Source organism: Cyprinodon variegatus, unplaced genomic scaffold, assembly GCF_000732505.1.
Source record: "Cyprinodon variegatus isolate N-32 unplaced genomic scaffold, C_variegatus-1.0 Scaffold346, whole genome shotgun sequence".
NCBI lineage: Eukaryota > Metazoa > Chordata > Actinopteri > Cyprinodontiformes > Cyprinodontidae > Cyprinodon > Cyprinodon variegatus.
Genome location: NW_015150799.1, coordinates 310,044 through 324,077, shown reverse-complemented (window position 1 = coordinate 324,077; position 14,034 = coordinate 310,044). Strand labels below are relative to the sequence as shown.

The following is a 14,034-nucleotide window of genomic DNA, read 5'->3' as shown; positions in this document are numbered from 1 at the left end:
TGTCAGCAGCACATCCATGATGTAAATCCTCCATTCCCCCACATCCCTGGTAGAACAGTGCTCTACTGGATTGAGAACTGGAGTACAGTTAACTCACTGTTATGTTCAGAAAAACAGTCTGAGATGGTTTGCATTTTGGCATATCATGCAAATCCAGCAACATATATGGCCATTGACCTTAACTGACCTGATTGGCAAGGAGACCATTAATCAGATCTGTAGCCAGCTACAGAATCAGCGTCTACATAAATCTGTCCTTTCATGGAATAGTATCATTAACATTAATGGCTGTATAAAAGTTTTTAGAAATCTCACCAGCTCAAAGCATTCAGGGGAAACATCTTAAAGATGCTATGGACAGAAAGAACAATCAAACTGTTTGGCCTATTTGCAAAACAAAATATAACATAATATATTGACAACCCCTGACCACAATTTTCTGTCTATGAAAAATTGTGGTGGCAGCATCATGGTATGGGAAAACTTATCTCCAGTAGGGTCAGGAAACCTAGACAACTCTAAAAAGAACATTTGTTATGAGGCAGCAGAAGAAGTTTCGTTTGGAGATTGAATTCCCAGCAGAACCTAAACATGTACAGAAAAGGTTTTTACTGAATCATTTTTGTGTTAGAATGACCCAATCAAAAATCAGAGCTGGACACTGGCAACTAAATCCAAATGGCAATCCATTACCTGACCTAAAATATTATAGTTACTGATGCCCTCAATTTAATCTCACTGAATTTAAGGCTTTTTTGCAAGTACAATGTGTGTGATTTTTGTCTGTAGATCTGCAGCATAGTTGCAGAACCCAAAAGGAGGTTGTATAAGTTACGGACATAGGGACAATAGGTACAGATTCCCACTCCAAACTTCTGAGGATTCTATTTAGAAAAAAAATATTCATTACACTTCATGATTTTTTCCACTTTGCAATTATGCTATAGTTTGCCTTAGATGCCTTTGTTTTTTTACCCTGTCAAAAATGAAAAAAGTTAGATAATTGTGAATAATTTATCCCTGCCCTGTGTTTGACATTTAGGGGTAAGATTTTTCCAATCCTCAGTGTATCCTTTGCTAAACAGATGTAGCTACCCCTATATGGGAGTTGTGTGCTGGGAGGGTGTTTACAAACTCCCCTCTACTGTTTCTGAACCCTGGGGATTGTTGGTTTTATGCAGCTCCCATTCAGAAGTCGAGGGGTCTGCTCATCTGCTTATCTTCCACCAACAACCCCTTCCTCGCAGACTCAGAGAAGCAGATAAAACTAGCAAGAGAGACAGAAGATTTGAGCACTTCTTTGTCTTTTTTAATATTTCTTAGCCGGTTTTGATGCTCAGCATTACTTCCTAAATGTCTCCTCCTCAGATGACAGTAACTGGTGGTCTTCCAGTCTTTCATTTTTGTTGTTACTTCTGTCACCTGTCACCTCCTTCCCTGCTGCCTGTTTAAAATTGGCATGAGAAATATATATTTGGCAAAATTTTGAAAGGTCAGCACCCTGTCATTCTAGAAAGGTCACTTGGGTTACAATTATATTCAGTCACAATGGAAAGAATTCTCAATTTCACAAGGCAGGTTTGTATGGATCTAGTTTCATGTCTCTTTATGTTTTATCTTCTTTCTTCCAACTAGGGCCCAAGCAGGAGACCCTGTATGATTTTTGGAGGATGGTGTGGCAGGAAAACTGCTTCAGCATCGTCATGATCACTAAGCTGGTGGAGGTTGGCAGGGTATGTTATTCATGCTTATCCCCCTTCTGTCAGCGTTCACAGAAGTACTGAAACCATTAAAAGGGAACTGTTTTGTGTCTATGAATGAAGCATTTATGTCTTTGAAGGGCATCTGCCTTGCAGAAGGCTTAAAGCTGTTAGATTTAATGATGGTCTGCTGTAGCTTTCTGTAACAGCAGATCAAATTGTTCAAACAAGCTGTTCACTTGAAAAGGAAGATATTTTCCAAAAAGCTAGATATGATAAAGTTCAACACAGGTTTTAATTAGTTAGCTTAAATATGTCTGAAAGTATTGCATATATGCCTCGCAGCAAAATACTGAGAGAATAATGGTTCAGCATTGTCTTTTTTTGCATCAGATATTGTTGCAAACATTGTTCGATCTAAGGTCCAAGCTAATTATTCTCCAAGTGGACATCTGCTGATGTCTATTTACGATCCAGATTCATTGAGATTTTTGACTGTGAGAAGGAGCAAAAAACAGCTTTTCAGAAGGTGTCTTATAACACACCGCAGATAAAGAAACAAGAACAGGAAAAATCGGACTTTTGCTTTTTCTGTAGTACAGTCCAAACTGCTCATATTCAGAGCCTCAGAAAGAAGAGTTCTGGCCTAAGACTACCAGAAAAGCCTTTTTGGGATGTATCCAAGAATTCTGGGTAGTAAATATCAGAGGTCAGAAATATATACTCCACATATTCAGTTTCAGTTTTCTTTGCATGTCTAGGCGGTTAAAATGGCTAAACATCTAAAAACAGGTCCAAGTCTATTATCTAAGATGAATGTTGTTGACAGTAGCAGCCCAGCTGATGCCTCCCTCCTGGATGGTGTCACAACTAAACTGAGCAGCAGGCCAGATAAAGCCATTATGATGAGAAAAAGTAGGCTTACAGGGGTAGTCCAACCTTAGACATGTGTGACAAAAGCTACACATATGTTACACATCCTATGTTGTTATTTCTTATGTTCATAGCCATGCAACCTTGTTGGATAACCATAGCTATGTCTACAATATAGCTGGTAAAACAAAAAGAGAGACAATATTTTGGGGGTTTTACTGACACCTATTCAGTCTTGAATTATGAGAAATGGTGTTAGGGGTTGCCGTAAAGTCAGCAACACAATTTAATCTCTAATCTCTCCACATGCTCATCAGACAGATTAAATTTAACCAGGTGGTCTGTATGATTTGATTAAAATGATTTGTAGCAAACAATTAACTGAGTGGACCTTTTTTTTTTCAGAATATAGAATACTTGAGCTTTAATGATCCAACCTGTTTTTAGGCTAAATCAGATTGTGAACAATTTTCGGAGGATGTTGGAAAAAAATTACTTTGCCTGTTCAGTTTGAACAACTTCTGTTTATTTTCCTCATTAAATGAATTCTGGTGATTACTTTCCAAAAGTAAAAAAAAAAAAAACACAGAAATATCAAGCTCACAACATTTCCTATTTGTCCTAAAGAGAAGGATGCCTATCAGGGAAAAACGGTGAAGAACCACTAAAACTAACAGAGTTATTATACTAGGTGCAGCAAACAAACATAAAATATATATTTATTTTATTCCTATGAGATCAAACTTTCTAATTTGTCTGCTCGGTTTTGCCTTTGAAAGTTTAAGAAAAGGGTCAGCCTTTTTCTGGGTTTAAACAAGTTCATCTTTGATCATTTCCTCCTACAGAAGGCTTTTGAAGTTGTTAATTGGATCTAAACATAGATAAGAACCGGCCAAAGGCATTTGTCCTTCAAAATATTTTACTTGTAGACATATATCAGGTAATATCAGGTCTAAAGCCTTCATGAATTTTCAAATATTAGAAAAAAATAGACCCAATTTGATTGTTTGTGAAAATTCATAGCTTTTATATATATATATATATATAAAAAAGCATAGAACAAAATGTTTGTGACAGCATCTGCAGTGCTTCTGTCCTTGGATATACAGGGCATATTGATGTAGAACTATTATGTTTCATTTCTCATGCACCATGAATTTAGCTTCAAGTACCTTATCTTTTTCCGTTAGAGGAAAAGAAAAAAAAAATCATATTACCAGAGCAGATGGTTAAAATGACACCATTCTAGCAGAAGCCCCTCATGCGCTTTGGTTCTCCATCCTTACCTTTCCGGAAACAATCAATAACTGAGAAGCGATCTGTGTGGCTGAATCCAAATAACACCTCCATTATATATATAAAGAAATAAATTGCCTCCATTGTGCTGAATGACGATAAAAGAAAAATGATGCACTCTTCTTCATAATGCTCCGTACCATTATGTCATTATTATGCTTTTTTCCCCTTCGCCCTGCAAGATAAAACATATGTACAGAAGCAGGTGGTGCAGCATTTAAAGGACAGCTGTGATGAAACAAATTGTCAGCCTGTGTTCTGGTCAAACTACCAGCACATATCACCATAGGATTAAGCCATAGCATATAACCAGCTCCTTAAATAACATAAATGAAGTTAAATAGTGTGCATTTTAGTGATTATGGACTGCATGTGCAGAAATGTTTCTAGATAATTGAACAAATGGTTTTGGAATTCAAATTATGTTAAAGGAAAGGATTCATCTTATCTTATTTTTACACTCCAAAGTTTAAAATGATGCGTTTCTGTTTTTGAAAGGTCAAGTGCTGTAAATACTGGCCTGATGACAGCGAGATGTATGGGGATATTAAAATCACTCTACTTAAGGCAGAAACTCTGGCCGAATACACAGTCCGCACCTTTGCTTTGGAGAGGGTAAGTTTATCTTTAGTTAATGCTTCCCATATGTTTTATATTTCTTTCTTTCTTAAATCTTTTTTTTGTACATATTTCTTACATGTTTGCATGTTCTAAATAGTAAAATCTGGTCCCCTTATTGAATTCTACTGCAGCTATACCTCATAAAAAGTACTCATGTTACCCAGCATAGTGAAAAGTAAAATTAAAGGTAAAACATGAATAAAAAGGATTAGATGCTTGACAGGACTTTGCGCTGATGAATGTGAAGTCTATATTTTAATCTGAGAGGAATTAACAGGTTTCTAGCATTGCTGCTACAGTGTTTTGCCCCTGATGGCCTCCATCCTGTCAATCTCTGAGGGAAATCATGTGTTGGAAAGGCTCAGAGTCAGGCTAGAGTGACAGTGGCACAAACACAGGATTATCACCACACAGTCACATTTGCTGTATGACTGCTTATTTAAATTGGGGTGAATTTGGAATCTGGTAACAGTTCATTTTAAAACCTCTTTGAGTTTTTTTTATTTGTTTTTTGTATTTGCCTTAATTTATCATATCTGACCAGAGGATGAAATTACTGTATGATGGCTGCAGAGAAACCTCCACACAGCCTTAAGGTAACGAGAGAGGCTCTACGTAAATCATTTTGTTCTTGTGAACTCTTAAGACATGCAGCGACAGACAAAAGCAAGTAAAAGACTTTCAGCTCTGTCATCATGCCTCTGGATGTTGCCTCGCATTTCTCTGATTGAAGGAACAAATCAGACATTTTTAGCAGAAGCAGAGGAGTGGAAACATGTTTTGTTTTTTTTCCGCTCCAAAATTTGAAAACGGGGTAGCAGCTTTTCCATTGGTTCTGATCTTCGGGTGTCTGTCTATATAAACACAACTATCTTCCTGTTGACAGAGAGGATACTCAACCAAGCATGAGGTCCGTCAGTTCCACTTTACCTCCTGGCCTGAACATGGCGTGCCCTATCATGCCACTGGATTGCTGGCTTTTATACGAAGGGTAAAAGCCTCTACGCCCCCTGATGCTGGCCCAGTGGTGGTCCACTGCAGGTACAATACATTTTTATAGCATGATTTGTTTGATTTTAGATTTGTTGTAGGTTTCATCATTTTATTCCCCTGAGAATGACAGAAAGAAACTAACGCAGTCCAGGTGGGAGGCTTCACAATATATTGCACTAAATTGTTCCCAGAAGACTGGAAATGAGCAGAGGCTTTAATGCATCACAGACGTTTTTACTCTTATTTATCTATTTTATCTGAATTATGGCTTTTTCAACTACTGCGGCAAGTTAGAAGTTACATCATGCATCTGTAAAAGGATTAAAGTAAAGATGACTGTTATTAGTACACTGTAGATCAACATGAAGAGGACAAATGCAAAATGCAGGGTAAGGAAACTGTTGTTTTTCTATAAAAGTAAATGATATTTGCTTATAATAGTTCTGTATGCTGATATGGCCGTCATCTATTGTCTCAAAATAATAATTAAAAAAAAATAGAACTTGGGGAAGAATATACATGCATGTCCATTTTGTTTAATGCTAAAGGCTGATATGGCGCTAAAAACCAATGGGCCCATCCACGTATCTCTCCATTGTCTTCAATAGGCTGTGTGCTGCATAATACGCCGCAATTCACAGGCTGAATTTCTCGCTCAGCCCTACAGATGGGAACACTGACACAGCTTTGATACAGGAAGTGGTGCTTGTTTTGGTTTTTATTTGAAGAAAAATAAGAGCTTGTTTCAAACATTGTCAGGGGTAGCAATGGACTCCTCTATAGTCGGCAGACAAATGACATCTATTCAAATCCCACTAAGAAGTGACGTAGTAAACATGCAAACAACATCACCAGTGCAGTGCAGTGGTTACTGCCTGTCTGTAAAGTTGTTCCTGTTTTCTCCTGTGGCGGCTTGGCTGGTGGCTGCAGTTACCGACAGCAACTATCATGTCTCTCATGAGTCTCATTTCCTCATCCGGCCTCTAGTTCCTATAATGTAGATACAACATGATATAAATTTTTTTACAAGAATGTGACAGAAATGTGGTGATTAGTATGTGAAAGTGATTTTTTGTTCTATTCCTCATTGTTTATTTGGATGTAGCTTTACATTTTTAAAGCTACATCCAAATTTCTAAAACCATTTAAAGTAATTGGAGAGGATTTCTTAAAAGACCTGCATTCTCCACTTCAAAAGAAAATGCGAATGCAAGAGCATGCAGCATGCCATTTTTTACTGCTTTGATCAGTGCTTTTTGCTCTATTTGTCACATAACTCACGTAACTCAGGTAAAGTAAAGTGCCTGCGCCATCTTTGTTATTGGTCACCCCTATCAGGTAGCAACAGCTTGTGGTGACAGTGGTCCGCCATGACAGTAAATCTCATAGTACTTTAAGGGAGAGCTCTCTGCACAAAGTATTCTGGGATACATCTGCCTTTCTCTTCTTCTCATACACTTCGTAGAAACTTTTTCTCTCATGACCCTCAGCCATTTTCAAAGAACCACAGGGAGAAAGATGAGATTTAATGATTGGCTGAAACCGTAGCTCATCACACATATGTGGCTGAAACTGCACATATCACCAGAAAGACTGTCAATTAGGAGCCCCAACCGTAAATAAAAGATCATCCTCTATACCCTTAAATAAAGTCCATAATCAGAGCTAACTAGTATTAGATGGCTTTTGTTTTCTGTGGATACTAGCCAGGCATGTTTGTTGAAGCTCGATGTTTAGTTGAAAAGTTTTCTCACATTCTTCTGATTCTTGGTAATGTAATAAAAACATATTTTTACTGTTTTGTCTACTACATTTGTTCATCCTTGAATCTAACAATAACACTACAATTTCCCCATCATGGGACAATGATGATTTGATTTTCCATTCTATTCTAACAATACACAAACATTGTGGTTCTATTACATTGAACACTTAAGCAGAAAGCTTCTTCCGGGTTTTTAATACAATAACAACACAACCTCATCTGGGTGCTATCTATTGTTAGAGGCATATTGGGGTGAACTGCTTGGACTGCAATGAATGCTATTTCCTTTTTTTAAGGACTTTTAATGCTCTCTGTGCCTGTAATATATTTAGGTTCAAAAGTCATTTATTTTTTAAGGTAATAAGGGGAAAAAGTATGGAAAAATCTTGAAGAAAAAGCAAACACATCTTATTCAATGATATATCGCTGTTGAGATGAAAATAATTTTATTTTATTTTTTCAAAATAAACTACTCATTATCTAGGGAGCATGTTTGCTGTGACCCCAAAAAGAAAAAAGGCCGCGTTACCCTCACAGGATGTTAGTCATTCAGAATTTTTACACTGTACATTACACTGAATACTGCTTCAATGTAACAAAAACTATAAGTGGAAGACAGTGATCAACAAGCGCCTGAGTAGCCTTACAGTATCAGAACTTAGAAATGGGTTTCATCATATTCTGTTTCTTAAGAACCTGACAATGATATGATCTAAAAGGCTTCCTGTCTGGTATAATAGCAGCCTGATTATCATTCTTAGTGGCTTGATTGTTGTGGGTGCTGCTTGTGATGAAGAGTCTGCTGGGTAATTAGTTGGAGAAAAAAAAAATCAGAGTGCTTGGAAATATTCGCATCATTAAATGGTAGATCTAATTGCTATATACTGTAGGTATTCCTGTCTGCTTTATTCTTTTAATAGGTTGACATGCCATGATATCAGGGTGTTTTGCTTATGAGACTTACTTGATAACTTTAAAATAATACATGTAAAAATAATAAATTAATAATTAATGTAAAAAAAAAAAAGATTATTTTTATACTCAGAGTGAGAATTTACAGTCAGGAATAGACTCCGGATAAATACTATGAAAGCTGAGTCGAAACAGAAGCAAGGTGCTTACAAACCTTATATAAAACTGTCATCAGTATACATCTGGAAAGCTATACTATTTTATTACAGTTTCATATAAAAAGCACAAAACAAACTTTGGACAAAATCATATTGTAGTTTTGATATACTGAGATAAATCATCACTACCGATTTAAGGAGAGGAAAACATGCATTAAAAAAGAGTCGTAAAAAAAAGAGTCAGTTGATGTTGCATAAAACCACAAAAAGCTGTTTTAGCAACAGGCCCTGCTGCTGCTAATGAGCCTGACTGCTTTTGAAGAATAAGGATCTGAAATAGCATTCTTTCCTGTGTTGTTGTTTCAGCAGTGTTATGCTATGCTTAAAGAGCTGCTGAAGGCCCCCAGAGTGTCATAGAAAGCAGATGAGATGTGCTGTCTTGCCGTATGTGATGGATTATAGTTTACTAACAACCTTTTTTCACCTACTTCTTCTGCAGAGTCCCCAAAGCACTGCTGGACTGCACTGGCCCACCTAGCCAGTCTGAAATATTGCAGAGATTAACGCAAAGACCTTGTTTCCAAAACTTTTAAATTCTATTTTTTTATTTAAACAGGGCTTATTGAGGACACGAGTAGACCTAGCCAAGCATCCACTGTATTTATTAATAACATCCTTTTAATAGAGCTTATTACATAGGAATCATTTGAAGTATGTTACTTTGGAATAATTGATCTTCCACTATCATAAAAGTCCATATCATTGTCCAGGATACACCAGCAAAATGAGATAAAGAACAAAAAACAGTCTGTACAGTGTTTGTTTTTAAGCAAAGCACACCCACAGAGGTAAATCAGTATTTTCATACACTTGTTTTCGCACAAAAAGTCACTTCAGTAGTGATGTGGGCATTTATTGTACTTTATCATGCAAATAACCTACATAACTTTGGAATGCAATGCAAACGTTTCCCAACAGCATAACAACATTTAGGTGTTAAGTAGCCTCTGGTACTTCAAAATATCCCAATATTTCCCCACAGGTATGCATTAGTTGGAAAGCACATACTTTGAAAATTGTTCCTCTGCACACTTCAAATGATATAGACTAGTCCACTCCTTGATGCAGATGCAAAATAATACTTGAATAGTGTACCAAAGTATGCATCTTTTATCAATTTTTTATCATTTTGATTTAATTGGATATTAAATAGGACCACAAGGTTGCACAAATCAGAGCTACGGAAGATCCTTCCTCCCAGTTTTCTTTCTCTCTTTTTCCCTGCAGGTCCAATTCTTATTGCCACAGTTTCCATATCTGAATTGGATAGACATAGTTTTTTCTTATACACACTGTTATTTGCACCACTTCCAATTTTATCCACTTATATTCCTCTTTTACTTTAAAACTTTAATCAGCTCAGATAGGAATAGCTTTTCCAGGTGTTTTTGTACAACAAAAAGGCTTCTGTTTATTTTTCAATTTGTTTTTATAATTCAATTCACTTTATTTATATAGCAGAAATTCATAAACATAATCTCACGGCACTTCACAGAGACAATCCAATCAGATCATATAGTCTGATTGGAAAGAAGTCTCCATCCAATGATCATTTTGAATATGCAATTGTTTTGTCAGTACGTTTTTATTGGTATTATTTCTGTAATGCTTAACTGAACTGGACACTGAACTGTGTCCTTTGTCATACTATTCTGTCTTCTATGCTATCATTTGCTTCTAACACAGCAAACATTTTTACAGTTGAAAGTGTCTCTATTCTATGTCTCTTTGCTAATTAGGACTCCCCCTTTTTCTTTCTGCCTTTTCTCCAGAGGCAATGTTCATACAGTATCTCCCCTCCACATGTGATCTCTCAGACTGAACCAGTGACGTTTGGCAGAAAAAACAAACAAACATTCTGACCATCAGTCGGTTCTCATTGTAAAACAAGCCATTTTGCTTTCAATAAGTTCTGCTTTCAAAGCTGGCTCAAGCAATTAGGGAGACAGAGTCTGAACATCATATGTATACAGTATATATGCGAATAAGGAGGTAAATGTGTTTATAAACCAGCTGTTAAGCTTATTAAAAGTCAGCTTATCAGCAACATTTCAATGTAATTTTAACTATTTTCAGCGTAGCAACATTCGTACTGAAATGTTGCTGGACAGAATTCTATTAATGTCTATTAAAGGGTTTACATGCTCATAAAAAATTAGCATAGTGGCCTGAATTTATAACAGTAACAAACTTGATCATACTGGCCCACTATATTGAAATGCACTGGCTAGGACTATTCTATTCTATTCTATTCTATTCTATTCTATTCTATTCTATTCTATTCTATTCTATTCTATTCTAAACATCCAGACATAATTTAAAACACTGAAAGCCATTTTTTCCTTGATATTCAACCACTCAAACCTTGAAAAGTGTTTTTAGGTTTCCCATCTTCAGTGATTGAGGCATCCCTTTTCTATGGAAATTTAAAGAATTTGTTTTTGGGGATATATTGATTTGATATACCCTATTTTAATTAGATGGAAGAAACAACCCTTATTTGTGGTTCCCTAGAATATATATTTGGCCTCCATAACAGCTCTTTTTGCACCCCTGCTCCATGCCTCAGTCAGGAGTGGGAAACGCTTGTTTATTTCAGATAGTGAATGACTAAGAAAGTAGGTTGTTTAAACTGTAATTAAAAAAGTCAATATTTTATTATTTCTTACAGATTTGCAGGATCTATCAGAGATTATGGAGCTCTTTCTCACCTTTAAATAGATCCCAAGAGCTAATCTGTGAGAATTTTCAGCGAACTGTGGCCTTTATGTTTCAGTGCGGGGGCAGGACGCACCGGCTGCTACATCGTGCTGGATGTCATGTTGGACATGGCCGAGTGCGAAGGTGTGGTGGATATCTACAACTGTGTGAAAACCCTCTGCTCTCGACGCATCAACATGATCCAGACAGAGGTCAGAACAAATGTGCAGCAGGGAAAACCTCCTCACAGACTGAGTCACACTTCTTTTATTTTAATGCACGCCGCTCTGCATATTCAGCAGCCTGGACAGATTGATATACTGATAAAAGCCATTCTATTAGTATAGCCATATTACAATCATACAATCCAATTCTGGTTCTTGTGTCACTGTAATAGATTTAGATGTAATAGATTGTCTTTCATTTTGCAATGTGTGGCTATGAGCTGTCTTCGATATGGTTGGTAAAATGAAATAGCCATCCCATGCAATGAAAATCCTGCAATAAATTAGTTGCATTTTAGACTGGAGATAAATACTTGTGATGTAAACAAACCCCACTACACGTTTTAAATATCACTAACAAAAAGTCATTTATTTGAACACATTTTGATTGTTTTCTTATTTACAAGCAGAACAGAATTGACCTCAAAGTCTTTGTATTTTGTGATACAATGTAGAAAAATCTAGTGCTTAAATTAAGTATTTTACAAAAAATCTTTACAATTCTGTCAGAAAATTATTGTTTGTTTTATTAGTTGTTTCAATCTGATTCTAAACTAACAAATTATAATTGGTTTTCAGAAATTTATGTAAATGTTTTTTTTTTATTAGCAAATTGGCTAAACAAGGCATCAACATTCCTACCGCTACATATTGGAGCTGACAGCCCTATGTATTTTTTGAACAGTATTAGTATTATACAGCTATATTTCCAATAAAGGAAAATATTACTAAAATATCCTTTAATTTTGTGACTCAATTCATTAAGAGAAACACATTAAAGAACACAAGAGAACAGAACAACTCATTCTAAAAGTAGATCCGGTTTCCTATTTATAATTGTGATGTATAATTTCGTGCACTTTTCACAATAAATTGATAGAGATTAAACCATGTGCGGAGAATTGCAACATCAAAGTCCCAACCCCAATCCAAATGAGTTTATATGGCAAAGTTTGAGGATTTACATATGTTCACAGATTTTCTCTAAATAATGTGGTTGAATTTGAGCTAGAAAAAGAATGATGATCAAACCTTGAAGAAATGCTGTCTACAATTAGAGTTGCTGAGAACAACACATACCCCCTTTCCTATTTTCACTTCAACACATGAAAACTTGTGTAAAATAAATTACTTTTGCAAGAGGCACTGTACATATACTTCTCAGCTTTCCTTTTTCTTTCAGCTGTTACTTGACAGCTACCCTGATGTGCTTTCTGAAATGACACATGCACATGGATTCAAAAGCAATGCACTGATTGACCCGTTGTCTTTTCAGGAGCAGTATATCTTTATCCATGATGCCATTTTAGAGGCCTGTCTGTGCGGAGAGACGGCCATCTTGGTGAACGAGTTCGCAGTCACTTACAAGGAAATGCTGAGGGTGGATTCTCAAAGCAATTCCTCTCCGCTACGGGAGGAGTTTCAGGTGAGACTGATGACTCACTCTTTACCCTGAATGCTTTAATCTCAGCTACATCACCTCCTTCATTATTTGCTCAGAAATGCTTCTGGAGAAGATTTGCTTTATGACAAATGATGACATAAACAAACATGCATACTGTATATATGCTTGTATTTCTGTGTTTACAAGGAGGTGTTAGTTTCCGTTTTATTTCTGTATAACTGACATCAAGATCCTCCTCCACTTGCAGAACGTTTTATTAGATGTTGTTAAGAATGTGGAGAGCCAGCTGTTTCCACATCTTACCCATCTCAGCCACCTCCATGTGCTGCTCTGCTCAACACTCACTTCCATGTTTAGCATTTCAAAGTGTTGCAGGAAAAGGATTATACTCCTACTTTAATTTCATTCTGTTTTATCCTCATACAGTTTGCATATTATTGGAGTGATGATGGATAGATTGTTTATGATTAAGAAATGTCACTGTAGGTGGTGCAGCACTGATTACAAACTGTTCCTTGTTCATGAAGGAAAATGTTACGTCTCTCTCTCTTTGATCTTGTAATTTTATCTGTTTGGCGTTGACTTTAAAAACATGTTCACCACCCAATGAGCTCTGCAAACAGTATGGAGATCAGCAGCTCATAGATGTATTATTGATATTCTGTTCTAATGACCCACATATTTTCTTATTTTGTCTAAAGTAACTAGAAACAAATGAACAGAGAGTTCAACTGCAACTTGGTTTGTAGCAAATCCTTTGTATTTCTCTTTTTTCTGTATAAATACAGTTTTCCCAACATGTATAATTTTCGGTTAAGTAAGAAGTCCACAGCAATACAGGTAGAAATCAACAGAGGCAGCTTTTAAATTATTCAAATGCCTTGTGCTCTTTGACTGCTTCCAAATGCTTTGTTTAAGATACATATTTCAAATTAGTCACATGACTTTGGAGTATTCCCAAATGCATTTAATGCATCTTTAAATTTTTGGTGTTTTATTAAAGGGGTCATAGAATGCAAAACCGAGTTTACATTGTCATAGATGAATAACGATAGTTCAGTGGGTGAAATACACGTACAGAGAAGTTCATACCCCATCGACACCTCCTTTCTTAGCAAATCTCACTATTCTAAACTTCCGCCATAAGGCAGACGGGGGGGAGCACAGGGCCGCCGGTGTCCAGTCTACCGTCACCGGGTCGGGTTTGGTCACTCCGTCCCCAGCTGGCTCGCTACCCCCATCCGCTGGGGTTCCCGGACTAGCCCTGGAGCCGGTGGCTTGGTTCGAATGCCTGGTGTGTTTCGACTATGTGCTGCATTGTAGTCAA

The 14,034-nt window shown here is 36.6% G+C and overlaps 1 protein-coding gene across 4 annotated transcripts in view; it reads left to right on the top strand.

The window, feature by feature from the left end:
- Window positions 1-14,034, top strand: part of ptpru (protein tyrosine phosphatase, receptor type U) — a 267,582-nt gene that overhangs the window by 233,574 nt on the left and 19,974 nt on the right. For all 4 annotated transcript variants that reach the window (XM_015385720.1, XM_015385719.1, XM_015385718.1 and 1 more), the window contains 5 exons: window positions 1,636-1,733; window positions 4,368-4,484; window positions 5,377-5,531; window positions 11,155-11,290; window positions 12,579-12,728. In XM_015385720.1, the coding sequence (XP_015241206.1) occupies window positions 1,636-1,733; window positions 4,368-4,484; window positions 5,377-5,531; window positions 11,155-11,290; window positions 12,579-12,728 (656 nt within the window). The remainder of the gene's footprint in view (window positions 1-1,635; window positions 1,734-4,367; window positions 4,485-5,376; window positions 5,532-11,154; window positions 11,291-12,578; window positions 12,729-14,034) is intronic.